The 26068-nt window shown below is 42.4% G+C and overlaps 1 protein-coding gene across 1 annotated transcript in view; it reads right to left on the minus strand.

The window, feature by feature from the left end:
• The window catches only part of SMC3 (structural maintenance of chromosomes 3), a 28788-nt gene extending 12677 nt beyond the window's left edge, over positions 1-16111 (minus strand). The window contains exons 1-16 of the mRNA XM_082309420.1: positions 15932-16111; positions 10997-11072; positions 9372-9410; positions 8475-8542; positions 8028-8099; positions 7804-7883; positions 7136-7214; positions 5676-5793; positions 4931-5106; positions 4665-4745; positions 4262-4426; positions 3590-3711; positions 2966-3179; positions 1211-1314; positions 891-990; positions 159-319 (exon numbers count right to left, since the gene is read on the minus strand). Of these exons, the coding sequence (XP_082165546.1) occupies positions 159-319; positions 891-990; positions 1211-1314; positions 2966-3179; positions 3590-3711; positions 4262-4426; positions 4665-4745; positions 4931-5106; positions 5676-5793; positions 7136-7214; positions 7804-7883; positions 8028-8099; positions 8475-8542; positions 9372-9410; positions 10997-11072; positions 15932-15946 (1670 nt within the window). The 5' untranslated portion in view covers positions 15947-16111. The remainder of the gene's footprint in view (positions 1-158; positions 320-890; positions 991-1210; positions 1315-2965; positions 3180-3589; positions 3712-4261; positions 4427-4664; positions 4746-4930; positions 5107-5675; positions 5794-7135; positions 7215-7803; positions 7884-8027; positions 8100-8474; positions 8543-9371; positions 9411-10996; positions 11073-15931) is intronic.
• Between the last annotated feature and the right edge of the window lie 9957 nt (positions 16112-26068).

A 26068-nucleotide genomic window follows, 5' to 3' on the forward strand; every position in this document is an offset into this window, starting at 1 on the left:
AGCAGTCTGATCATGCTATATAGAAGGAACTTTGACAAAAAAAGGATAAAGACCTCAAGTTCAAAAGAATAAAACTTTCAGTAGCAACTGGCACCAACAACTAGATTGTACCACTGCAGCTCCTTTAACTTAAGTAACACCAAAGAGCATGTAGTTACCTGTTCCCTGCAGTAACTTCAACACAGGTGTAGAAAGCTGGTTCGCATTCAAAGTTATTCATCACAATGCCATGATAGCCATTTAGAACATGCTGGTTTATGCCTTTTCGACGGAAGTGCTCCAAAACTTTGTTTATGCTGTCTATACCATTCAAAATGGCCTGTTAAAATATAACTCATTATTGAGTTATTATATATTAACTGCAATTAAAATACGTAGAAGTAATATCCATTTTACCTTTGTGAAAATCATAACCACCTTTTTCTCCAAGTTCCTGCTAAATAACCTACAGCTCTAATGGAAGATACCTGAAGATTTGAGTCCACCACTTTTCAGGCTGGGGTTTTGGGGGTTTTTTTTTGGTTTGTTGTTGTTTTTTTTGGGTTTTTTTTTTTGGTTTTTTTTTTTTTTTTTTTTTTTTTTTTTTTTTTTTTTTTTGTGAAAAGCAAAAAGATACTAAAGAAGTTTTAGAAGTATTCTATCTCTATCTGGTCTCCTTACCTCTCCTCCATTACCTTGAGCTTACAAAACTTATTTCCAAGTAATTCTAGAGCTATAAATATTTGAAAAATTTATCTTACAAATATAATTTGTCCATCTTAATTATGACAGTAAGACCATAACAAAAAAAACCACCCACCCCTATCATGTCTTTCAGATACGACTATGACTTAGCCTTTAAGAATGAGAAGAAGTTTCCACAAGGAATTCTCAAATACAAGGTATCTTACCTTTCCTGTTGCTGCTCTGAGAAGCTGCTGTTTCTTTTCCAAATCCTCCCGCTTTGCAGCAAGAGCTTGTTGTTCTGCATTCTCTTCTCTCCACAGGTAACTACAGAACAAAAACAGTAAAATATTTTAAGTATGAATGAAGTCTGGAGATTTTTTTTTTTTTTTCCTCCAAAGACTGCTAATCTAACAGGAAGGTGAAGTGCAGGAGTTCATACATGGCCATATTTAAAAAAAACATACCTACATGCCATGTTAACAACTACACAGTTGGGGTCCTTCACATTAAGTGAGATTCAGACATATTTCAATTAATTACTAACTTTCTTTCGCTCTGTAGTTCATCCTTTTTATTTTTCACTTCATAGTATTTTCTGTCCAGTTCTTCAACACGAGCCTTCACTTCATTAAGATCCTGGTCCAGTTTCTAACACAAAGAAAAGAACAGTATGAAACTACAGCTCTCTATGTTCAAAAAACTCTTTTACTCAATACTAAATTACTACTTAAAATTCAGAAACAATTCCTACAAACACTTTAACCAATTTAGAACAAACTGCAAACGCACTAAGAATAAATACATCTTTGTAAGGGAGCAGTAACAACATGAAATTATCAAGTAGACTGCAAGGCAGACACCGAGTTGAACTGTGCATCTGAGCATTATAGTGAAATGGCACACTAAGTCACGGTAAGAAGTGAAATCAAAACAGTAACTATCATACACATAACTATGCATAAACATGCTCTAAAATAACATTTCTGATAAGAACATACATACTAGACTTGCGTACCATGCTATACTGCTATTAGTCAAAAATCCTAGCCCACTCTCCAGCAGTACTAGTATTTTACCACAGCTGCTGTCAACAACATGCTGTTTAAGCCAATGCATAGACATCCTCCCCTTGCTCATTTAACACTTGCCATTTTCAAAGCAGCTCTGGGCTAGCACTCAGATAATGTTTTCATAGCTATCTGTGTACAGGAGGACTAGCTGTGTTCTCAAAACACAGCCAAGTTTTTCCAACCTAACTTTGCAAGCTCTCCATCACATTCACCCAAGACACCTCCCCTTTGAACAACAAAAAGCTATAAAACTCTTAGATTAACCATAAATCAACCTTCTTTCTTTAAGGTGAAAAAGAAAACCAAGACATGTTTATAAAATGAATCAAAGACCAAATGAATCAAAGACCTCAAATTTAACCTCTTCAATTATACAGAATTCCTATTGAGCAGTACAACACAAGCATGAACAGTCAGTGGTAAATGCTATTTCCTTCATTCACCAACTCAGAGAATCATTACTTGGCTAATGCGGGCCCCATCCAAGCAGTATTTTAGTAGAACACCATTGTCTTTGTACAACTACATTCCTAGATTTTGTCAGACTGATCCTCGATTTCGGTAGATATATTGCACAAAGACCAAGGACACGGTCTATCAGCACATACAGGGCAGCAGCATTGGCACTGAACGCTCTCGTACCATAAGTACAGGGTACTCCTAGCAGGAGTGATATTTTTGGATTGGACTACTGTATTTGCAGTGTAAGAGCTGTTTCTACATGGAAATTAGAATCTAAAAGTTATGCAGGTAATACTGGACAGATTAATCTTCTAACATGGATAAGGACGCAAATTCTAACCAGCTGCAATCATGGTGCAAAGATGCAGTGCTGGCTGCACAGTTTAAAAGATCCTCTGTTTAGGGAAAAAAAGAGAAGAGTGAAAACAACCAACCTAGACCTCTCAAATTGTTATCTATATGAAACGGCCATGTTCAACACAGACAAGAGCAAGACTGATCTAAGCCTCTTTCTGAAAACTCAGGCCAAACACTTTGGGGAAGTACCAGAAAGAAAGTCAACGTACAGAGTGAAGTCAGATGCAGTGCTAAACGGAGTTCAGAGTTTATCTGCAGATGTTTTCAATAATACATTTTTAAAAGACCACACCCAACCAGAAAGTCTCATCTTCCTTATAAACGGGCACTAAAGTCTTATTGTCCAAGATCAGATTGAGTGTTTAACCCTTCTCTCAAAAATACTGAGAAGTAATAAGCTGAAATCTTACACTGTACTGTTCCAAATTTTTCTCCTTGTTTGCCTCTGTATCCTCTAAATCCTTGTGTATAGCTGCAATCTGCCGCTTCTTGTCATTGATGGCTTGATCTAAAGACTTCAGTTCTTTCTTTATCCACTTATCCCTTTCTTCTTTGGAAGTAAACTGGCTTCCTCGACCTTGTTTTGCATAGAGATCTGTTCTTTCCTGCGTAGCCTGTGCAAGTCTATTTTAAGAAAGGAAAGACATGCTGTATTATAAAGAAATCTTGACTTTATTAAAGAGCAAACATTAAGAATTACCATAAGAATTTTTAAAAAGTGTCAAACCAGGCTTCAAAATTTAAGCACCAAATCAGTAACAAAAAGGATCACGTTATAAACCATAAAATCACGCAGAAGACTTCACAAAAGTCAACAGTCCACAAAAGTAGTTAAGCTTAAAAATTAATTTCACCCAATACTGGTCCCCCCCCAGAATAAAGGAGGCTTTTTACAGACCATCTGTAAATCCATATAGCTACCCCATTTTCAAGCAACAAGTACAACTCTGAGTTAATTGCACGTATGGATAGTATTGATACTATCTTGGGGTTTTTTTAAATGCTTTGACTCCCCGTTGTAGAATGCCACAGACCTAGCAATTCCCCTCTCTTCTTTTTCTTTTACACTGTTGAATTTCGGCTCCGTTTCTGCTAATTCTTTCTGCTTTTCTTCAATTTTCTCAAGAAGCTTTTGCCTCTCTTTCAACAATCTTTTCTGAAAGTCAAACAAAGCAGTATTTCAAGTTAGGTAATATCAGAAACTGTATTTTTAGATAAATACACACTTCTAAAGAATAATTTAATTCTAAAATCGCAAGATGTCATTGCTTATCTGATACTATGCTGTTTCAACACTTAACAGAAGTGAATTCGGTTACAATCAGGACAGCACAGTGGGGTGAAATGAAGCATTCTCAAGCAGCTAGACTATGCAAGCAAGGACAGCCTGTATGGGCCAAACAACCAAGTTCCAATTAGTGCTACAAACAAAACCCTCCTTCCCAATACTTGCAGCCATTAAGATCAACAGAATTACAGGTGCTTGGTTTTGCAACATGCAGAATGATTAAATAAAGGATCATAACACAGGAGTCTATGTTTACAACCCCTAGAAGCACACGAAAGATATCACAAAAAAACTAAGATATCTGTCCAGAAAAGCCTTAGAAAATAACGAAAGGCCATGATCTAAAAACCAAAACTTCAATGTACAAGTATACTACCTTGTGCCAATGATATTTTAAGACTTCACCGCTGCTACGTACCCTTTGTTCGCTGTTGCCAGCTAATTCATCCTGCAGGTCTTTAGCCTTCAGCTCTAATTTAGTCCTCTGTTTAATCTGCTCCTGTCTTTCAGCACTAAGTTGTTCTTTCTCCTCTTTCATTGCTGAAATCTTTGTCTTCAGTTCCCGAACTTGCCGTTCTATTTCCTATGTGAATTTAAGTATGTATTATCTTAAACACTGCATGCACATTACGGTATCTATCAAAACTCATAAGATTGTTGTTATGTAGATCAAGATACATTAGAAGTGTGAAAAACTTCTCCCATTTCCAAACAGGATGAAAGCATACAACAGAATTTAACACAGTTTTTGAAACCACCCCCCAGATAAACCCACAAAGCAAAACACACCTCTGGATAGCCCTTGTTGAAAGTATTTTTACCTCCATTTTATCTCTAGCATCTTGCTGTGCATCTCTCAGCTGCCTGGATTTCTCTCCACTTGTCTCTCGTTTGGCAGAAAGCTGCACGGAAATATCACCAATAGCTTAAGTAGCAAGGTTCTGTTTTAGTAGTAGTTCCAGAAAGAAAATAATTTGTTAAATTAGTGAAGAATATTGACAGGATTCTACCACGGAACACAAGGAGACATTGGCAAAAATCAAATCAACTGCTCATGTTATATTTTGTATTAGCCAAGATATTTTACCTCATCAAGCTTAGCTCGGGTTTCATTAAGCTCCTGATTATAAATGGTGTATTCTAATGCTCTCCTCATTTTATCCCATTTCTGGTACTGAGCCAGCTCTTCTTTCTCCTCTTCTAGGGTATGCAGTCGCTCTTCAATGTATTTCAACAACTCATTGATCTTCTCTCGCTTGCCCTCTTTAGAAAAGATGACAACATTGAAGTTCATTTAAACAGTGTAATACATTCCCACACCTTTAAAGCTATGAATCTCCTCCTCCTGATTAACTATTTGTCAACAGTTTATGAAATGTGAAAAGGAGAACCCATGTCCAGAAGTTCCCCCCAAAAACATCCTAGCAGCAGAACTGTTGGTACTAGCATGTAAGGGAACACAAACATGTAGTCTCTTGGCTGACGCACTTAAAATAATTATAGACTATACTACATAAACTTTAGTGTTTGCATAGCAGTAGGTATCCTGACTTTTGGATCACTGCCATCTGACATCACTCATGTGTTTTGAACAGTACAAATATCCCTATTAGCCTAGCTAGAAAGTCTTATTACTAAAAGCACACATGAAGTCACTTATTAAACCTTTTGAGATATTTAAAATTCAAGGAGGAAATATGACATGCTCTATATCGTTTAACATACCACAAATAAAATCTATGTAGCAATTACCTTTACTGAAAAAGCCATAAACCTTTAGAGTTAATGGAATTACTGTGGCATAAAACATTGATTTCTTAAACTATTTTTACCTGTTTCTTTCATTAGTGAAATACTCTCTTCTTTACGTTCATCGTACACTCTGGTACCAGCTACTTCTCTTAGTAACTTCAGTCTTTGAGAGTCAGGAGCTGTGGCCATCTGGTTGATCTGAAAATTCAAGATCTATGATTTCAGTAGCCTGCTCTGGATGTATGGCTAACCACAACAGATCAAAGATTGCAGGTTTTTTGCTGTGCCGGCTTGCCTGAGGTTTTGACAGGAAGATTCAGATACCTAGTACATACCATACTGCTTTTCTTTTGGACAATTACAGTAGGATTGCAAGTATTCTCCTTGTAATGAATTGTTCGTTTTCAAATCCTACCAGTTATTGCTAAAACTCAAAATACTAGTATTATGTAAACTGAAGAAAACATTACCTGCTCAAAAGTATGTTTAGAGAAACTCAAGCTTGGGCTTTTAAGTCCTGGTGCTAAGCCAAATAGTTTAAACGCCTCCATAAAACCACACCAAAATGTAGGGGTTATAAATCTTAGAATGCTCATTAATCCAACATTAAATCAGTCATACAATTAAACCCGATGTAAAACTCACTCTCCTTCAACAGAATTTTAGTGGTTGCATCCTTTTATAAAAAAGCAACTGTTTCTAATTTGTATTATATTAAAACTAGTATGTGTATTTTGGCTGTAAGAGTCACATGCACCAATCCCTACTACAAAACACAAGTGACTTTCCAGCTGAAGTTGTTCCTTTCAAATACATTCAGTTGTACAGGAAAATTTGTCCTGATAAACATTTGAGAGACTGTACTGCTGGGTCAGCATTTCTGCCATCAAGTGCTCCTCAAGTCTCCTGCATCCCCCTTTTAAGTTTGCCTTTCAGTAATCTTTTGGAGCTGACAGTTACCAGTGTCTCCATGGTGTCCCATCCTGTGAGCCATTAGAAATAATCTGTCCTTTGTCTCCAGATCTGGGTGTCCTTTGAAAGCTCTGGTAAGCCTGCTCTGGTCTTGAAGACCAGTTAATACAGGTCATGCTGTGAGCCCTTTCCCTGCTGTGTGTTTGGTGCTTCCACATGTTTCCATTCATCCTCCACTGACAGTATTTTTAGCCTCCTAAAATTCTCTACAATTACTTTTCTGCCTCATCTTAAGGGCCAGAAATCTATGAATTTACACTGAAACAGTCATAGGAATAAAGTTTGCTTTGTATTTAAGTATACAGAAAAGCACGTGATGGCAAAGATTAACATGAAAAAAAAAATTTGTAAGTATCAACATTACAGACATTAAAACTTTTTTCTTAAAATCGACATAAACTACTAAAACATTTGCAATATTTGCAAAAGCAGCAGCTACAAGAACTGTTTCAAACCAAAACGGATTTAGGTTTTTGTTTACTTCTGCAATAACTGAACTAAGTTTGGCATCCAGGAAATGTGATACTCTTGACAGCAATTTCTTCCACTTTGTGAAAAAGAATCTTACCTTTCCTTGTTTGACAATATAGTAGGGATTACTGCGAGAAAATCCAGCGCTTTCAAGAAGATTCATTACATCATTTTTCCTGAAATGTTATTGTAAATCTATTAAAAACACTTACAGTAGAAGTGACACCTATAAAAACTCAGTGAAGTATCACAACTATATATCACATGCTATCATCAGTGTGCAATGCATGCTCTGTTTGAAAAAGCTTCTCTATTTGATAATAGCTAATTCTAAAACTAAATGAGATAATAAAACCAGAAAATATCTAAAATAGTGTAGCATTGGAAAGAGATTAAGAAAGAAGCACCTTGAAGCAAAGAAGAGGCAAATACAGGTAAAGATATCACAAGGAAGGATACGAAACAACCTAAAGTCTAGTAACTCATCTATTTTAAAAAAGCCCTGAAAGAAATATTATAAAAGCAGTTAAACATCACATTAATGAATGGATTAAACTGTAAATTCAAAGTCTGATGTCTATTGTACAAGGACTGATGTCCTTGCTGTCAAACTACCAGTACTCAGTGTTACACAACTAAATTAGCATTGCTCATGGAACTCATGAGAATTAATTTATTTCAGGCTAAAGATGCAAGTATGGTATGACTAGAGCATTTTACAAAAATACTACTAGTCTCATTCAGCTAAGGAAAAGAAGTACCTACGTCACCATTTTCTTGTCTAAGAAATATTGGTCCTTCTTGGCTCCAATGACTCTGCGAAGCGAGACTTCCTCTTTATCAATCTTAAGAAAACAAAACCCAGTAAATTTAACTGCTTGCATTAGGTAAGTATAGCTAATCCAGAATGTTTATGGCACTTTTTACCAGAACTGAGATAATAGAGTCTGAAGTGATCATCTATTTCTGAAGCAGTGTATTCAACTTACCGGTAACCTGTTGTCCGAATTGTCAAAAATAATTTCCACAAATGCTGAAATAACACGAGGACCTGTACCTTCCTAAGAAAGGAGATATTTTGGTTAGATAATTCCCACCTTAGAAGGATTTTGAGCTCATTCATCTCCCCTTTTCCCTGACAATACCACTTCCCCTTTCCTTCCAAGGATCTGAGAGTCAAGAGAATTTATATAAGATCCAATACATATATTTTTATTTCTGAAAATCTTGGATACACATTCACTGATGTACATTATCGGCATAATGTACTACTTTGTAATAAATTCCCTTTTGCCAAAGGGAAACAAAAAATGTTTAAGGATGCTTCCAAAATAATTGGCTTAAAATATCCACAGCCCAGCAATTTACCATTTTTGTAATAACGTTCAAATGCATTAGCTTATTCTTTAGTCTTGCTGTTATACACCTTCACTTACATGCAACAAAGCCAGTCTCTGCTCTGGGCGAAGATGACTAAACTCATCACTGAGGACAAACTGAATTGCTGTAATAAAATAGCAAAGAAACAGAAGATTTATTCTTTCCTATAGGGAGATATGCAGCAGTTTCTTTAACTCGAAACATACTGTTTTACTCTTGTATAGTACAGTCATGCTGCTGCTAATATCTTACAACATTTCTTCATTAAAACCTTAATCTGCTGGATCTTTATCATTCAGCCTGCTGTACGCTAGAATTTCTCTGAAGAAGTCTCATTGTCACCACCTTACTAGTTCACTGTATAAGCATTAACAATGCTGCACTAGTAGGGATTCATGAGCTTTCCTCTACAAATACATAGCATACAGGCTAGGTTAAAAATCTCGCTACAACACTTCACACTTGGCAATTTATAAAGACTACCATTACAAAGGCCACTAACACCTTTGACTAGCATCTCTGCTCCTCCACTGATGCTGCCATCCCACAAAATCCCTGTCATAACCGTACATTAAAAGGTTGTATAAGCTGTGCTGTGCTGCTATGGAATCAGCTTAGAATTTAGCTACTAAGAATGTCTAAAGTAAATGCAAATATCACAATCAGCTTTCAAAGTGGGTGACTTTTAGAATCCGTTTCCTCCTGTAAATACTTTTTTACCATTTAAAAATCTTATGAGGCCCTTAGTACAAGAAGCCAAATACTGGGGAAAAACCTGAAGGTAAGTATTAAACAAGTGCATTGAGATCTGCCTTTCATCATTGTCAAGTAATGACCAATCTGCCACTCCTTGTTGAGAAGGAACATTTGGTAAACCAACAAACCAAACCAACCAACCAACAAACCTGGTATCATCAGTATCCACACTATTATATTAGGAAATCCATGCTTACCATAAAAGAAGTTGCTTTTTCCAGATCCATTTCTTCCCACTGAAAATTAAAACACAAAGTATAACCTCAGGTTGACATGAGTTAACACTGCAATGTACATTAGATTTTGCATATAAATATTCAAGAACAGAAACCAAATATAACACAGCCAAACAAAATCTCAAGGGAATGAGGCACACTTAGTAGGTGGATCACTTAGTCATTGTCAGAGAACAAGAGAGAAGCCTTTTCCCCACTCAAACACGTTACAATAACTTACGAACTCCAACACTATTCCACAATGAGAATAATGGTTAAACCAATCCTATTTATTCCCATCCTTTTCTTTTTAATAATGATCTCCTGGTGGGATAACAACAGTAGACCTAAATCCAATTCTTCCGGTCCCGGCACCAATTTTTTATATTGACCAAACAAAATCACTTGCCTGTACATTCAGGTTGACTGTATGAACTTCAGGTAGAGTATGAACTTCTTAATACTCCACTTGCTAATTCAGCAATGTTTTGTTTTAAAAAGACTGGAAAAAGTACTATTTATATTTTAAAAATAAAGCTATAAGATCACTGCACTACACTAACATAAAGTAATCTCAGTGTTCATTCTGATGTGCTTCAGCCAGGCTCAGTGTCTTATCCTTAAGATCAGCACCTACCGTATTAGTTTCAAAACCGCTTGCCTTCCAGCAGCAATGACCATCCCCGGCTTTTCATCCCTTCCTGCCTACATGCCCTCCAGATTCACGTCATCCCCAAAACTACTTGGGATTGCCATGAGGTCTTTAAAAAGGCAAAAAAATAGTGAAGTCGGATTTTTTTTGCCCCCTTTAAAGAACACTGACACCTGGACAAAGTTTTAGCTCCCGCTGAAGTAAAATTACGTAACAGGACATGCTATTCAACTCATATGCACGTTTTTTCCAGTCTTAGAGTAAATGCTGGCTACTAAGTTTTTATGTCCAAAATTGACTGGTTTCTGTAGGGTCAGCAGTCTCAAAGTTGCTGCACAATCACTAAAATCGATGCAAATGAAAAGGCAGGCGTCCATGGGCAAAAATAGGAAGAGGCATGAGAACAGTGGACAACAACATGCAGTTGGATTAGGTTATTTATGAAACTACACTCTGAAACCTGTATCATACTTTTTCACAGTCCACATTCCAGAAATTAATTCCCCCAAAGCTGGAAGAAAAGAGGATCATCTTCTCTGCAGCAGTTTATAGTAGCTTGTGTGCTTACTTATCAAAAATGATCATACCTGCATACCAAAAAAAAAAGGGAATCCCATACAAATCCTCTGCTGCTGTTCCTGCAAGGACAGCCTTTAAAGGGGGTCTGGCTGATACACAGATCTGCACATATGGAGGAGTTTACAGACCCCACTCAGTTTCTGGAGACTCGGACATACTATTGTCACAGTAAAACTGAACGCTAGCATTACTTTGCTGTAAGTGGAATACACCTTGTGACATGTTACAGACAACTGTAAAGAAGTTTCCAAAACAAATAATATAGTCATCAAATGTAGGCAGAATATTAAAAACTATAAAGGACTTCAATGCGAACATCATCTGAAATAACAGTGCAACTCTAGTTAGTGTTAAAAAGACAAGTATCAGAACTTACCAATGACATTGTGTTTTGAACTGAATGGGTCCACAATGGTTTGGTCCCTGTAGCTTCGAAAGCCCTGAATGATTACCTAATGAGAAGAGTGAGTTATTTTAACAAAGTTCTCTTTGTGCTTGAGCAGTTTTGGAACTACAAGATTTCACAGAATATTTACACCAATTACCGTATACTCGATTTCCCCCACCCTTCCTGCACACACTTCAACCTTCCAGCTCAAGATCAGCAACTTCCATCATAAAACTTGCCTCTCATCTAAGCATCACTTTGGGGACAGATTTTTCTCCCCACATCACAAGAGATGCTAGTACTTATCTAGGCCAAAGCACAGTGAAGAAGACAGTTCTCAGAGTCTCTGTGTAACAAACTACACAAAAAGATGTATTTGCACCGAATATTACATACAGGAAAGAAAACCCCAATATAACAAGCACTTCCCTAGTAGGGCCAGATTTATATTTAATTTTTACAATGCAACCCACATACAGCATAAGAATTCTATTTGCAAATTCTCCAAGTAGAGCAATTGCAGACTGCAAAAACTATAACAGACTCTACCTATTTTACATGCAATACAGTCTTATTTTGTTTTACTGTGCAACCTAAAGGGAAAAGTAAAAAAGCAAGCTATCTCGGTTCTAGTGAATTCACTTCTTAAATAATGAAAGGCTTAAAGCCAAGACAGACAAAGCCACTGCATCAAAATGCCTCCTGAAAGAATTAAAGCCTAGGGGCAAGGAGGATATTTTAAATATCTTAGTCACTTAACTAAACAAAAGAAAGGCCTTTGTGATTTAGAGAGTAGTTACAATGGTTGTAAGATAAGGGGGCTCCGGGATAATCCCATCTCAGACAACCCAGTCTTGGGAGAACAAATGCACAGAAGATAAGAAAGTTGCAAGGGGATGACAACAGCAGCCTTGAAGGACGTGGTCCCAGAACTGAAGCAAAGATCAGTCAGCGAACACAGCGAAGATGACTAGGAGCCTTCATCTGAAGACCCCGACGACCACCCAAAGACCACCAAGGAAGACGACTGCGTATGTGGGTCAGACATTTGCATATATTAATGAAGTTCCACGAAATCTCATGTTTATGTAAATGAATTCTCGGAAATCCTGTGAATACATATGACTTTATAGTATATAATCTCTGAAAGTCTACCAAATCGGTGGAGCACTCATGGTGGAGAATCCCCAGTGCTGCCCAGCGCTGCCATAAAATGCCTGCTTAATAACAGTCTTGTTATTGAGTTTCATTACAACGGTTTCCGTACCCAGCCGCACCTAGCTTCCCACCTCGGTGAGGAAAGTTAGAAAGCAAGGGGGTTCGGAGAACACCGATCTTTGTATCAACAGACAAATACAAACCTACACAATTAAATTCAGGAGCCACACAGCAGTCAGTCATCTAGAAGTAGCATGTCAAATTTCAACTATTCAATTTCAGTAGTGATTTGAGGTTTGCCAGGCCAAGTAACACACAAGGTAAAGTGACAATATCCCAATACTTCAGTGGTTCTGCACAGCAGCGCAATCGATCCAACTTCCAGCATGCACATTCCAGCATTAAGTGACATTTTCCAAACATTAAAGCTGTGCTGAAAGACTACACAGCAGCTGTGCTCTGCTCAGTAAGACAGCAGTCACCAGAAAAGTTATGTTCGCAGATCCTTCACCAAGAACACTTATAGAAGGACTAGAGTTGACATTTAATCGTTATGTCCTTCACCCAGCTCTTCCCCAGCAGAAGATATTGTTAAAATAACCATGATAGCTATCAAACTAAGAATTACTTGTTAGGAAGACAGCAAAACATCTTACAAGACATTTATCAATATTATTACTGCTGAAGTTTAGAATGTGACATTATATAGACTTTGTTTTGTTTGTAAGGTCCACAGTCCCATCACCATTTTCTACTTTTCTGAACATGTCATCCCTTCTCTCACATCTTCAAGTACTAAAATAGCCCATGTTCCAGAAGATGAGCATAATACTTGGTATCCCAGAAGCACATACAAAACTTGAGCAAAAAGCCTAGAAGTAGTACTATAAACATTAAAGCAAGCCTTTTCCCCCTACTACAAAAGCCTACATTAACTCTACACCCGAGCAACTCCAGAAACAATTACCTTCAGAACCACATTCATACTCTGTAATATTCTGGTAGCATGCTACACAAATGGTGGGGAAAAAATCCCATCCGTAAAATTTACTAGACAAAAGACCGTGAGAAGAAAGTGCCCTCGTTTATTCATGTCAAGTTCAGTCTTAAGTCTTCCTCCCACTATGTGACAGCCCATTATCAACGATTATCACAGAAAACTCCTCTTACCACCTGTTTATACTAACGGATTAAAACTCTCACTAACACTGAATGAAAATGCCATGCCAGACAGCAAATCAAGCACTTGAGTTTACAAAAATTGAAATGAAATAAAACTTAAAAAAGGGATTAACTAACTTTTAGTCAGAAATCAGAGTCATTCTCTTCCCAGGCACATCTTCCTTGTCAGATCCTCTTGCAAAATTATTTCACTACTGGAATCTGAAGCTAAGAATACAGGTAGGCAGAAAATTACTAATCCTTGACCATCAAACATCAGATCTAAGCAACAGCAGCTATTTTGGAAAAGGAATAGTCTGCCACTTCCTCCAATACTTGGCTTATCTAAACCTTTTTTGAATTGCAACTGTCTATGCTCTCTCTCCTCGGGCAAGATACAGTTCTCATTAAGTACCTGCACTGTATCCAGATCTAAATCCAAAGCAACTGTATTGGAAGTAATTAAGGATTTCAGAATGTAATGGACCAAACTACAGAAAGCAAGTTTAAGACAATGTATTAATTGAAGACTACCTGGTCACTGTGGCTATGAACACAGACCCCCACCTCCCCTAAAAAAAGTCTCCCTTGTCTGCCAGATGAAGACTTTTGCAGTAACAGCAAGCTCTGCTTCAGTACCAGTGGCTTTCGAAGGAAAAACAGTAACAGCAAATCTTACTCAGGTCTTGCCACCAACTCTAGGCCACAGCAACTACATTCACTCATTCCGATTTTGAAAAATAAATAACAATTTAAAAAAAAACAAAACCAACATTTGGCAAACACTGCTGCTTCCCAATTCCCCAGATTTCAAGGGAAAAAAAAAAAAAAAAAAGAATGGGCAAAAAATTTGGTCTCTAGCACTTTTGCAGTTTACCTATAATATTCTAAAAACATACAGATTGGAATAATTGATCTACTTTACTCTCATAAGAACCCGAAAGCCTCTACAAAAAGGTAAAAACAACCAATCGTTATTTCTTGGCTATTACTACAGAAGCACAAACTTTTACCACCCACATACTCAGGCACCACAAGAGTATGACACAGGCAGACTCTGGACATCATTTTCCCCTGCTCTCAAAGTTTTTTCCTAGATGGCTTCTCACTTCATCCATCCTACATATTCTGAAATATCACAATTTCTTTATTGCCTTGTACAGCTTTGAATTAAGATTCAAATACTTTTAATCTTCAAATTCCAGGAATGCTTTCTGGGAAGCAACAAAAAAAGGGATACTGATGGAACCAAATTCACCCTCATCCGTTTTATTCTTATGTTCACACCTTGTTTGCTCTCACCTATTGCTCGTAGAACAGTACTGGTTATTGACCACCGAAATTTCTTTTTTTTCCCAAATGGAACTCATTTCTCCTGTGCTGACTGAATTTGGGCCTTCTACTCTGATTCTATATATCTTCACTACCGTTTACTTTTGTGCAATTCAAATCTGGAGAACAAGAATTCTTTGAATTCAAAGACTTTAAAGCAATGTGTGTACCTGCAATGAGAGAATAATTTACTAAAACATGATCAAAAGGCGTTTCAAGCACTCCCTAGTCAGCCAAACAGTTGATGAAAACCTGATTTCTACATAGAACATGCACTTTCAAACATGATAAAGAATTCTTCTTAATAAAGATACCCGCAGGGTGTCAGAAAGCCAGGTAAATTTTGAGTCCACTGAGAAATGAGAATCCTAGTAGGCTTTCTATGAACATGCATAGGCAGTGGTACAAAAGCAGTCATAAAAATTCAACCATACTGTGCAATATACTACGCAATACGGCTGCAGCGATATACTACAGAAGTAACATTAATGACCGCCTCAATCTTAAAAACTGTTTGCAAAAGGTCCACAGAATACCCTTTTTTTTAACTGGATAAAGTATAATAGGTTAAATGGTCCATGCCCCAAGCCCTGAGGCATCATCCCAATACAAACAGTAACTGTTGTTTCTCCCGAGGGAAGGGGCAGACAGAACCACTTTGAATTGAAACCCCAAATACAGTCACATTTCCCCACTGAAACCACAGGCAGATTTAGGAAAAAAGAAAAAGTGAAAAAGAAGAGAACCCACAACTTGAACACCTGGAAGACGCCGCCTGACAGACAGCTGAGGAGAGCCCCTTGTTTGGGTACGAGCCTGCGGCCTTGGGTCGGCCGTCGCCTAGAGGGCCCGGACACCAGGGCTGCCCCGTCCAAAGGGTGCCCACAGAGCCCGCGAACAAGTCCCGGCTCCAAGAGGGCCTCCCTCCAACGCCACTTTACACCTGCAATGAATGAAACCAACCGCGGGAACCGGGGAAGGCACCCGCCACCCCACACGGCGGACCTGCTCCGTGGCTGGGCCGGGGACACCCCACCCCCTCAGCAAGGGCCGCGGTCTCCCCCCGGGACAGCGGCGAACCAAGCAAAGGCCTTCGGACCCGCCACCAGCCAGCGGGCCTCTTGCTGCGGGCCGGGACCTAGCTCTGCCGCTCGCCCGGAGGTTGAAGACCCCGCAAGCGCCGGGGCAGGGCAGAGCAGGCCGGGCCAAACCGACTCAGCCAGGCCCAGGCCGCACCGCACAAGGCGGGCGGCTCGGACCCCGCCGGCTTACCTGCTTGATGTACATGTCTGCGAAGGATGGGGGAGGCGCCCGCCCCGGTGCCTCCTGCCGTCGCTCAGCCCGCCCTCACCGCCTCTTCCCGGCACGAGTGCTCGGCGTGACCCCCGGGTCCCCGCCGCCTCCCGCCCCCTCAGCCTCCCCAGACTGCCCAGCACAGACACCACGCTCACTCCTCACGCAAACAAAATGGCGGCAACGCCTCCCCCATCCCGACCCGGCGCGAACCATTCAGCGCCCGGTGGAGGGGGAGGAGCTGAGCAGAGAACGCGCCCCTGCTCCGCAGGAGAAGGGACACCGCAAGGGACAGTAGGCAATCCCCTTTGTTATCTTCTAAAGCGCCTCACTGGCCTTTTTGAAGGTGCTCGGAAGCGGAGAAAGCGGGTGACACTGCCTGCCCTCGCTGTAGGGGTCCCCCCAGGGACTTGGGAAAAGTGGTTTCTCCCCCTGAGGGGCGGGTTGGGCGCCAAAGGCAAGTGTGAGCCGAGCGGGGAAAGTGGCGGGGCGGGAGGGGGCGCGGCGCCGTGCGCCTGCAGGGGGCGCTGCCGCACCGGGGGCCGGGGCACGGCGGAGGTTTCACCCCCGGGGGAAGCGCGCTGTAACGGTGCCCTGTCCTCTCCCGAGGTGGAGGGGCAGTAAAAGTCCTCACCCAGAACATAAAATAAAACCTTGATCTTAAATCTTGTCATTTATTCGAGGATCTAAAATAAAAAATCGATTAAAAAAAAAAAAATAAGATGAATTAGCAGCATTAGAGCCTGCGGCTGGGCCCCACCATGCCCCCTTGCCCAGCCATCCCACCAGGCCAGAGGCTCCCGGCCTGCCCCAGTGGCTGCGCAGGGCTGGGAGCGTAGGGCCGTGAGGCGTGGATTTCAGTCCCTTCTCCAATTTTTAGCTTATTTACATCCGTTTTTGCGCTTTGTTCCCACCGTGCCGACTCCAGTCCCTCCAGCGAGGCGCCATGAAATGGCGTCGGACAGGGCCGAGCAGCCCGCAGGTGCGACGTGCCGCAGCGCCGGGCCCAGCCGCCCTGGCAGCCCTCGGTGCCTCGGAGAGCCTGGGCCAAGCCCAGTACGTGCCCGGGGTGAGCCAGTAACGGGACTGGTGCGAAATTGTCTCAAGAAAACAGAAAGATTAGCTTGAGTCTGTACCCACTCCTTTATCTCCCAGAGAGCCACTGTTCAGCTCCCCAAAAGAGCTGCCAAACACACAAAATAAGCAAAAAGTGAAGGAAGAGAAACATTAATTTTCTTCTAATCTCTTTCAGTTACAGTAATTTCAAGTGTTATTTTGACAACAGTAGGGGCACGACGTTTTGGGGAAAATGCAATTTTCCATTTGACAGTACTGCTCTAAAAATGCAGCTGTAGCCAACGTGATAGAATTCTTGTGCTGATCCTCTTAACACTAATAAAAATTAGATTTAAACAGAACGGTCTGGTTCCTGCCTCTCCTAGAATAACGGGTGGTTGAATTACTTTCCTTGCTTAAGGGGAAAATCTCCCCAGTCCCAACCACTCTTAACTGCTATGTAAGGAAATGCTTTTGGTAAAGGCCCATCAGGAGGCTATTGTAACACATCTCACCTGCACCTTTAAAGAAATGGTTCATTGTTTCTTCAGAAAACAGTGTTTAAAAAACTAAAGCACTTAATGATTGCTCCACAAACAAATTCAGAATGAAAATTTCCTGCCTGACTGTTCTGCATTTACTTTTAAATAGCTCAGTTCAATGGCACTTGGGGGAAAAAAATATTTTCTCCATTTGCATTTTCAAAATGCCTTTCATTTTAGGATTTTCGGGAAATTTTAAATCCTTAAATGAGTCTCACAACATCTTTCTGAGATTGGTTTGTGTAATGGCATTTACTCCACTTTTTCTGAGGGCAAAGTGAGTTACAGATGCCAGTCCTTTGGGTCCCAGCTGCCTGGCCCATCCGAGGGGACTCACTGGCAGGGGAGAGAAGAGAGTTTAGAAGAGAAAGGGAAGTCGAATTCCCCACTTTTCCTCGCAATACACTCAACCAATCCTATACCTAGTTAAAAGAATGATTTACATCCATTTTTGTGTTAATATTTGCATGTAAATAAATTGCATAGATTTACACATTCTGGATAAACTTGTAATTTTCAAAATCACCCCGTGAAGCATTCAGGCGGGAGAAAACAGCAATATGTTTTATGCATTTGAGACTCTGTTGGCACTGCACAGCAGGCAGTGCGGTCTGACCTCTGCTGAAACACGTCAGCGAAGGTTTTTGTCGCAACAAGCAGCTGGGATATCTCCTTACTCACAGCTTTCTCCTCCTGCTAAGGACCAAGGGTAGAAGGACCACCCTGTGTTACTCATCCCTGTTTCTCAGGGCAGTAATAGGCATAGAAACATTTTCAAATTGACAGGTTTTAAAGTTCGTTCCTCTTTGTCTTCTGCTTTTAGAGGTACAGGATGCCTTGAGACATGGTTTTGAGCTTTCCTTTGTAGTTCAGAAACTTATTTTCACTTAATCATAGACTCCCAGAGCAAGGATTTAATCTTCCTCCCTTAAAGAGGGGGTTCAGAGTCACCAGGGTGGCCATCACCTGAGGAAAATTTTGCCTTTTCTCTTGACCGCTGCACTGACATTATTGTGCCTGGATGCATCGAGTCCTCTTGAAAACCCTGGCTCAACTCAAAGCTCTAAGAACCGTGATCCCACAACCTGCTGGTCCACAGCTGGTGCCCTAGGCAGCTTGCTGTTGTCGCGGTGTACCAAGAAGTACATCACCTTCTATATTACGAACAGGCACAAATAAGGACCTGGGATCTTTTTTATCCCCAGGTCTTCATTCCCTCTTGAGGACTTTTGATATACAGCATACTCCTGCAGTTTGAAGATGACTTATGCGTGTGTACAGATGTGCCTAGACAGCAGGTTATATTTATTCATAGGAATAAAATCATATCTCACTGATAATTCATCAACAAACACTCCCACCAGTGTGACATGCTTGCAAAAATAGCGACTGACTTCATTAAGGATTAAGTGGCAAATGATTGTCTAGTTCAAAGAGTGTTTCAAATACATTGGTAGGCCCTTGCGTACAGGTTTTGTCACATAGCTTTTAGAGATCTGTATTTGAGGGAGTGGAGGGGTGGGGTAGATGTTATATTTTTTCTTATTTTGGTTTTGTAGTCCATGCTGAAAATATGCACCCAACCCAAGGGTGATGTGTGTCATTTTTATTCTGTCAAGCTGCCATGGCTGTAGGAGTGCAGAAAGCTGGCAGCTAGTAAAACAGCACACTTTATTCAGAACCTGCAAACATATAATCAGTGCTTGCTACACGTGGAGTTCACCTCGCTTAAGTAGGTGCTGCAGAGCTTTTTTCTATGGCCCTGTTTTATAAGCAATGTTTTTCTATAAGTATGCTAGAATGAAACAGTAGCATTAAAAAGGAGAACGTGGGAACACTGCTTTAATTCATCTAGGCTTCATCGGCATAAAAATACGTCAGGCATTTCTTTCATGAAGCTTAACGGGAACACATAGATGGGATTTCAAGTCTGTAGTATGTTTTTTCTCTTCTTGGATAGTAAAATTTCTCTTAGAAAAAACATGTAAAATGTATTGTGGGGAAAAAAAAAAACAAACCAAAAACATTTTAAGTGTATTATTAACCTCTTCTATTACCACTTTCGGTTGTGAGCCAACATGTGCATAGACTGCTTTCATTCATGAAAATTTAATTCATTTCACTCATGGCTGCAATCACTGAGGTATTTACTGTCATTTTTGAATGACTGTAAAAATCAGTAGGCTCATCACAACATCAATCACTTGTGCTTCATCGCTTGAAGTCAGTAGCAAGCGGCAGGGGAGGCAGAGCGCTGCTAGGGCACTTCTTTGTGTTGCTGTTGCAACAGAATCTCGGGAGAAAACCAGGGACCTGGGCTTTGGTTAGACACTTTGGTTAAGCCCTGCAGAAACCCGTGTTTAATGGCACTCTGAACACACGACCACATATTCTGATATTATAATTTCAGCTTGCGAAACAAAGGCAGTGAGAAAGTATCTTGCCCACGGTCAAGCAGGGTAACTGTGGGACAGCCAAGGATACCTCTCCTCCTAAACCACCCAGGTCAAGCACGAATCCTAAGGCAGCAAGGCCATAGCGCATCTTTCTCTCGCCTTTGAATTCAGGAGATTCTAGCAGGTGAAGTAAGAGAAACCAGCCCTTTCTCAACAGACCTGGGCATGCACAGTGGTCTCAGTGCGCTCATACCACCAGGCTTTGGAGGAACAAGGAGCATTTATTCTGAAAAACATGCAAGCCAGCCACACATAGGTTTCTTTTCCAAGAAATTTTTTTTCTCTTGAGCAAAGCTACCAAACTCTTTTGCTCTCAAGCCCTGTAGTCACCCCTGTGCCTTGCAATGCAAGAGTCTGACGCCTCACCAAAACCTGCAGAAATGCCTCTATCTTTGCCAGTGAGCAACTGCCTGTCAAAAAACTTAGAAGAGGAAGCTCTAAGCCTGCAAGACCCTTAAAAAGCTTTGTTTGATAAGAGGTGGATGTAATTACAGGTTCAGATGCTGGCTGCACAGCGTTAGTCAGTGATATCTGTGTTGCAATGGTAAGCACCCGTTCCCACCACCCGCAGACCCTTTTCTTGCTCTTTTTTGTCTCTGGTACCGATGCTGTGGCAGGCAGTGGGCACCCCTGCTCCCTGCCCTCAGCTGCAGTGGGCCCTGAGGGGTGCTGGGGGTGATAGGCCATGAGGCATCTATATACCTATATACAAAGGGCAAAAGTGCAATCAGTGGTGATAACGGCACTTGTTCCTGTGATTTGGGAGCGATCTGGTGCTGCTGGCCTAAGCTCCTTTCAGGGGAGGAGAGCAGAGCGAGCGGTAGCTGCTCAGTTGCTGCTGCCAGCCCAGCCCGGGGGCAGCCGGGCGGTGGGCAGCCGAGTGCCTCCGCTGCCTGGCACAGCATGCGGATCATTAGCTCTTCTCAGCAAGGTGGCTGCCATGCATTTTATAAGCTGCTGGGGTGGAAGGGCAGCCATCCTGCCAGGCCCCAGGAGACCTGCCAACCTCTCCCGTTATTTCCTCACGGCGGGTGCTCTGCCAACCGTGAAAAGCACCGGAACCTTTTTTTGCTTTTTCTTTTCCGACTCTGTTTCTATTCAGTTTAAACAACTCAAAACAGTCAGGCAGTTTCTTTTTAAAAATTAAAAAAAAAAAAGTTTCTCTTGATCTTTATGATCCTTTGAATGTGTAAAGGTAAATAATTATTGTTGACTGCTAAGTATTCATCGATAAAGCCATTAGTCCAACAACATTCTAAGAAAGCTAACATGCTTGTCAAGAAGAGAATGGCAGGGTAAAACAATGGCGCAAAATGCACAATGGAAAAAGGTCCCTTTTAAAAAAGGTGTATTTTATTATGAATGAATCTGCTACAGGTTTATTAAGGGAAAGTACTTGTTCTGCTCATTGTCTTTCAGCAGAGCATCTCTATGAATAAAATGTGGTTGTGGTTGAATTAATTTCACTTGGTTCCCTAATTTTATAAAGCAAGCCATCACACACACACACGAAACGAGTTACACACCCGGGTGCCGCGGCGGGGCCGTGCCGGGAGCTCTGCCGGCAGGCGGCGTGGGCCGGCTCCCGCCGTGGGGCGAGAGGGGCCGCATCCTGCCGAAGGGTGGAAACCATCTATGTTTTTCTTTGCTCTGATGCAACAAAGAGCTTTGTTGCATTTGAAAATTTTGTGAAAGAAACTATTGCTCCGTGTTTTTTCTTTTTTTAATCCCCAGACAAGGGAAGAGCCCTGCAGTGGGCTGTTTATGGGGTCAGCCGTGCTGGAGGACACCCCCAGATGCACCCCCAGACCTGTTTTTGGGTGGGTCAGGCGTGAAGGAGAAGCAAATCAGAGATGCTGGGACCCACAAAGTCATTGCCCCTGGTGGCTACCCCAGCAGCGAGGGTGGTGGCCCACAGCACCCCTTGGCTTTGGTGGGGGCTGCCCTGGAGCGGGGCTGGGTCAGCACCAGCTCACCGGCATCGGGGTAGGGGGGTGGCTGCTTTTGGGGGGCTGCCTGACATTCCTGGGGGGGGCACCTGCCCATGCACCAGCAGGGCTCAAGGACAGCCCTGGGAGGACAGGATCAACTGGTTCTTATCAAAATAAATCATAAGCGAGGGTGATCTCTGAAGACCTGCCTAATCCCAAACGCCAGGTGAAAGATCACCAGCTCAGACAGCAGCGCAAGCCTGGGAGATCAGGAGGTGAGTTAACAGCAGTCAATTTTACTTCCAAAGAATCTCCTCGTGTTCAAGCGAGCAGTAAATGCGATCTTGGCAGTAAGAGAGCCACGCAGACATAAATACATGCATCCCATCCACGGGACTGGCTGTTTGCTCTGAAGCTGTGTCCGCAGAAAGACTGATTATTTGTGGTTATGAAAGAGTGGGTGAGGGACGGAGGGGAAGCGGCGGTGCCTGTCCCAGCCCCGGAGGTGTTGCTGGTTGGATGATATCATTGACCAAAGGGATATTTTGCAAGCCGTTCCCAGCAGTGCCAGGACACAGACTAACCCAGGGCCACAGAGACTCCCTGGGGGAACCGGCGGGTGGATGCAGAGAAGTGGCTGAATGTCTGCGCTCGGCATGCGTGGTGAGCCAGGCTGCGGGGCAAGGGGCAGAGAGAGCTCGCGTGGGTCTGTGACCCATACCGCCTCATTTCGGGGCAGCTTTTTCAGTCTTTGTGGCCAGTACAAACAGAATTACACTGACAGAGATGCCAGTCTGGACATCTGACTTCCACAGAGCATCCTGAAATACCAAAAAATCCCTATCCTCCTGCCTCTGTTCCCTGGAAGGAGGCAGCTGTGGTAAATTCGTAATTAGATTAGAACAAAAATCATTATTTTGGCTGACCGCATACATCCAACAAAGTAATACACATCCAAACTGATGAATCACATCAGAATCACATTGCCTGGATTTTACTCCCTCTTTGAGCCATCCGTCTGCAGCCTCCGGATCCACAAACAAATGTGATTTTTCTAATCAGAGCACCAAAACCAGCCCCAGGAAAAGGCAGACTCCTTTCTGCGAGGCATTTTCACACTAAGGCAGGTGAGCTGCTGGCCTTATGGCATCTGACCGACTTTCACAAGCTGCAGCAACTTCACCTGGCACCGGGTGGCCTCCCCTAAGTGTGAAATTTCCTCCTGTCCTTTGAAGATCAAAGGACAGCAAAGATAACTTCCAGCTTTATCATGGAAACTAAAACCACTACCCCAGGGATTATCTTGGACCTCCTTCCCGCTCAGCATTAGCTCTCAGCATTTCTCAGGCTCTTCCCAGGCTGAGCCCAGGGGCAGCAGGACATCCTTCTCCTATCACACCCAAGCTGGCAGGCTTCACTGGTGCAGCTTTTCACAGTTCCGTGCAGATAATGGGCATCTTTTTTATCTTTTCCAGATCTCCAATGAAGCATCTTGCTGTTTATTCTACATGATCTCCCCTTGCCCTGGCCCGCTGTCCCCCCTGGCGTCCTCAGCTCCCTCCTGGAGGGGGGCTGAAGAGAAGGAAACGGGAAGAGAAACTGAGAACTCGAGATGGGAACACTGTCTGAAGCCTCTTGGCAGCCTCCACTGCTGTCTGCAGACATCCTCTACTTGTCCCAGTGACCTTCCCCCAGGATCCTGCAAGCCAGAGCATCGAGCAGGGCAGTAGCCGGTTATGCAGAAGCCTTGTGCTTCCCTCTTCCTCCCCACGCACAGGGCTGAGGTGTATCCCCATCAGATGCCACATTCAAGTCCAGAAAAGCTCCTTGCAGGTGGGTTTGGTAATCAGAACCGCCAGGAGCCACTTTAGCACTTAGTAGCACAGGGAACAGCACACCCTCCCTTCCTCCCTACCCGTGGCCGCTGATCAATTCTCTCAAGCGTATCTGCCTGCGTATGTCACGCTGACTGCCAGAAAACCAGCTGCTCTTCACAGCTGGATTTAGTAAACAGAACCATGTCAATGCTTTAGCTCTCGGTAGCACACAGATTTCTTGCCACCCACCCAGGGCTCCCATCACCTGCTTCCTGGCAGAGCGGCTGCTCTACCCCAGGGTGGTCGTCTGAAAGCACTGCCCAATTGGTTTTGTTTTTAACTAAGTAAAATGTTATATCCTGGGGGGGGGGAGAAAAAAACCCAACCAACAAACTCTCTCTTGTAATATGGAACATATGGCCTCACAAGCACAGTACAATAAATACATCACAGTAATAAGATTTTATGCTTAGGATAGTCTTTGTCCGTGGGTCTAATGTGTGTTGCAAACATATGAAAAAAGCTTTATGCCTTTCTCAGAATGAGATCGATATTATTATCCCTGATGCAGGATGCAGAGACACATGGATAAGCCTGCGAGAAACATTTAGAGAGAAATTCAGGTCCACTCTATCAGCAAAATGCTTCTTGCGTGAGCAAAGGCACATCAGCAAAGCTCTGCTTTGTACCAACAGAGCAGAAACATCCTCTGCAGGAGAAATGAGCTGTGCTGCGGAAAACACGGTTTTGCTGCTGCAATCCTTTTTGATATACTCAAGGGATCCGTCTGGTCAGCTCGGTCAGCCCAGGTCTCATTCACTTCCTTTATGCTTTTGACAAATGTGACTGTGCCAGCAGGAGCGTGCAGCGCAGCTGCACCGCTTGCCCTGGGAAGCCAAGGGCAGAGCCCACAATCGATCCCAGGCTGCCTGACCCCCCGGGCTCTCCGTTAGCCACAGTAATTACTCGGGGCAACGTGCATATTGCTAGGGAGACTGCGGGTTGAAAGCATCTCTAGGAGATGAACACACACAGTTCTGCTCCATCCCTGTTAGAAATCTGCTTCATCTTGGCCAGCCTCTTGGGGCCCAGCCGGATGGCAGTTAATGGTCATACTGGAATTTGTGTCAATTGATTTTCCAGTTAACTTGACTTAACATGACTGGAGGCATTAGAGCAGAGAGGATATACCCGTTGTTCCAGTTTGAGTCCTGTGGACCTCGTATTCCATTTCAATGCAGCACCAAGTTTAGTCCCAATTAGAACAAACGGTTCCTCAAAATAAAGATTCAATGTAAAGATTCATCCAGCGCCTGATCCTGAACACTGAACTGAGCTCCTGAACACTGAAGGCAATAGGCTTTGGATCAGGGCCTGGAGGCAATGTATGGGCAATTTAATAACTAACGAGAGATGACTCACTATCAAATGCTGTCTGCTTTACAAAGGAGTCTCAGAAATGGAGTATGTGTGACAGAAATAAACCACTGTTCACACACACAAAAAGAGAGCCCACGAAAAACTACGTTATTGCTTCACTCGTGAGATTTAAGCCTCGTCCGATGAACGCTTACTCATGTGAGTAACTTTACTAACATGAGTAACTCAGTAAAACCAAGTCTGCAAAAATTGTTATGCCAAAGGGGTTTGAGGTCTTTATCAGTTTGCCTGTCATTTCTGAGCGTCTAACAGTCCCAGCAGATCAGACACCTTTATGTGCTGCCTGTCCCGAAATCCTGGTTGTAACGGTAGCGAGTCTGGGCTGGGGCAGGGACCCGTGTCATGTATCTGTACGATTTACACTACAGGTGTTTCCCACTTCTGCTCATGTACAGCACGCCCAATGGGTCCCACGGATCCCGTGCATTCTTGTCTCCTAGAGGTGCTTTCCACCCGTGGTCTCCCTAGCGTGGGTCCTCTTCTGGTGCAGGCAAAAAACCCCTGACAGAAATATCAGAGTCTGAGGGCAATGCTGTCCCTTTGGGACTTTGTGCTTCTTCCTCCCTTTCTATCTACCATGGTCACTCCTGGTCTTGAGTTACCGGCTTTCTGGGTTGGTTTGGTGTTTGTATAGCTCCTAGCACAACAGGTCCTGCTAGGATTCCCAGGAGCTACAAATAACAGCCAGCAACTTCCGAGGGGTAGGCTAGTACCTGAAAGGGATATCTAGGGGCCATAAATCCTCTTTAATAACCAGACAAAGCTGAAAGAAGTGCTGAGCATTTCAGCTATAACCACAGAAACCATTTCTCTTGGTAACCTTTACATTCCCTGCAAGTGCTCATAGGCGGGATGCAGCAGCATTGCTAATAGA

This window comes from Platalea leucorodia (assembly GCF_965183815.1).
Source record: "Platalea leucorodia genome assembly, chromosome: 4".
In the NCBI taxonomy this organism is placed as follows: Eukaryota; Metazoa; Chordata; class Aves; order Pelecaniformes; family Threskiornithidae; genus Platalea; species Platalea leucorodia.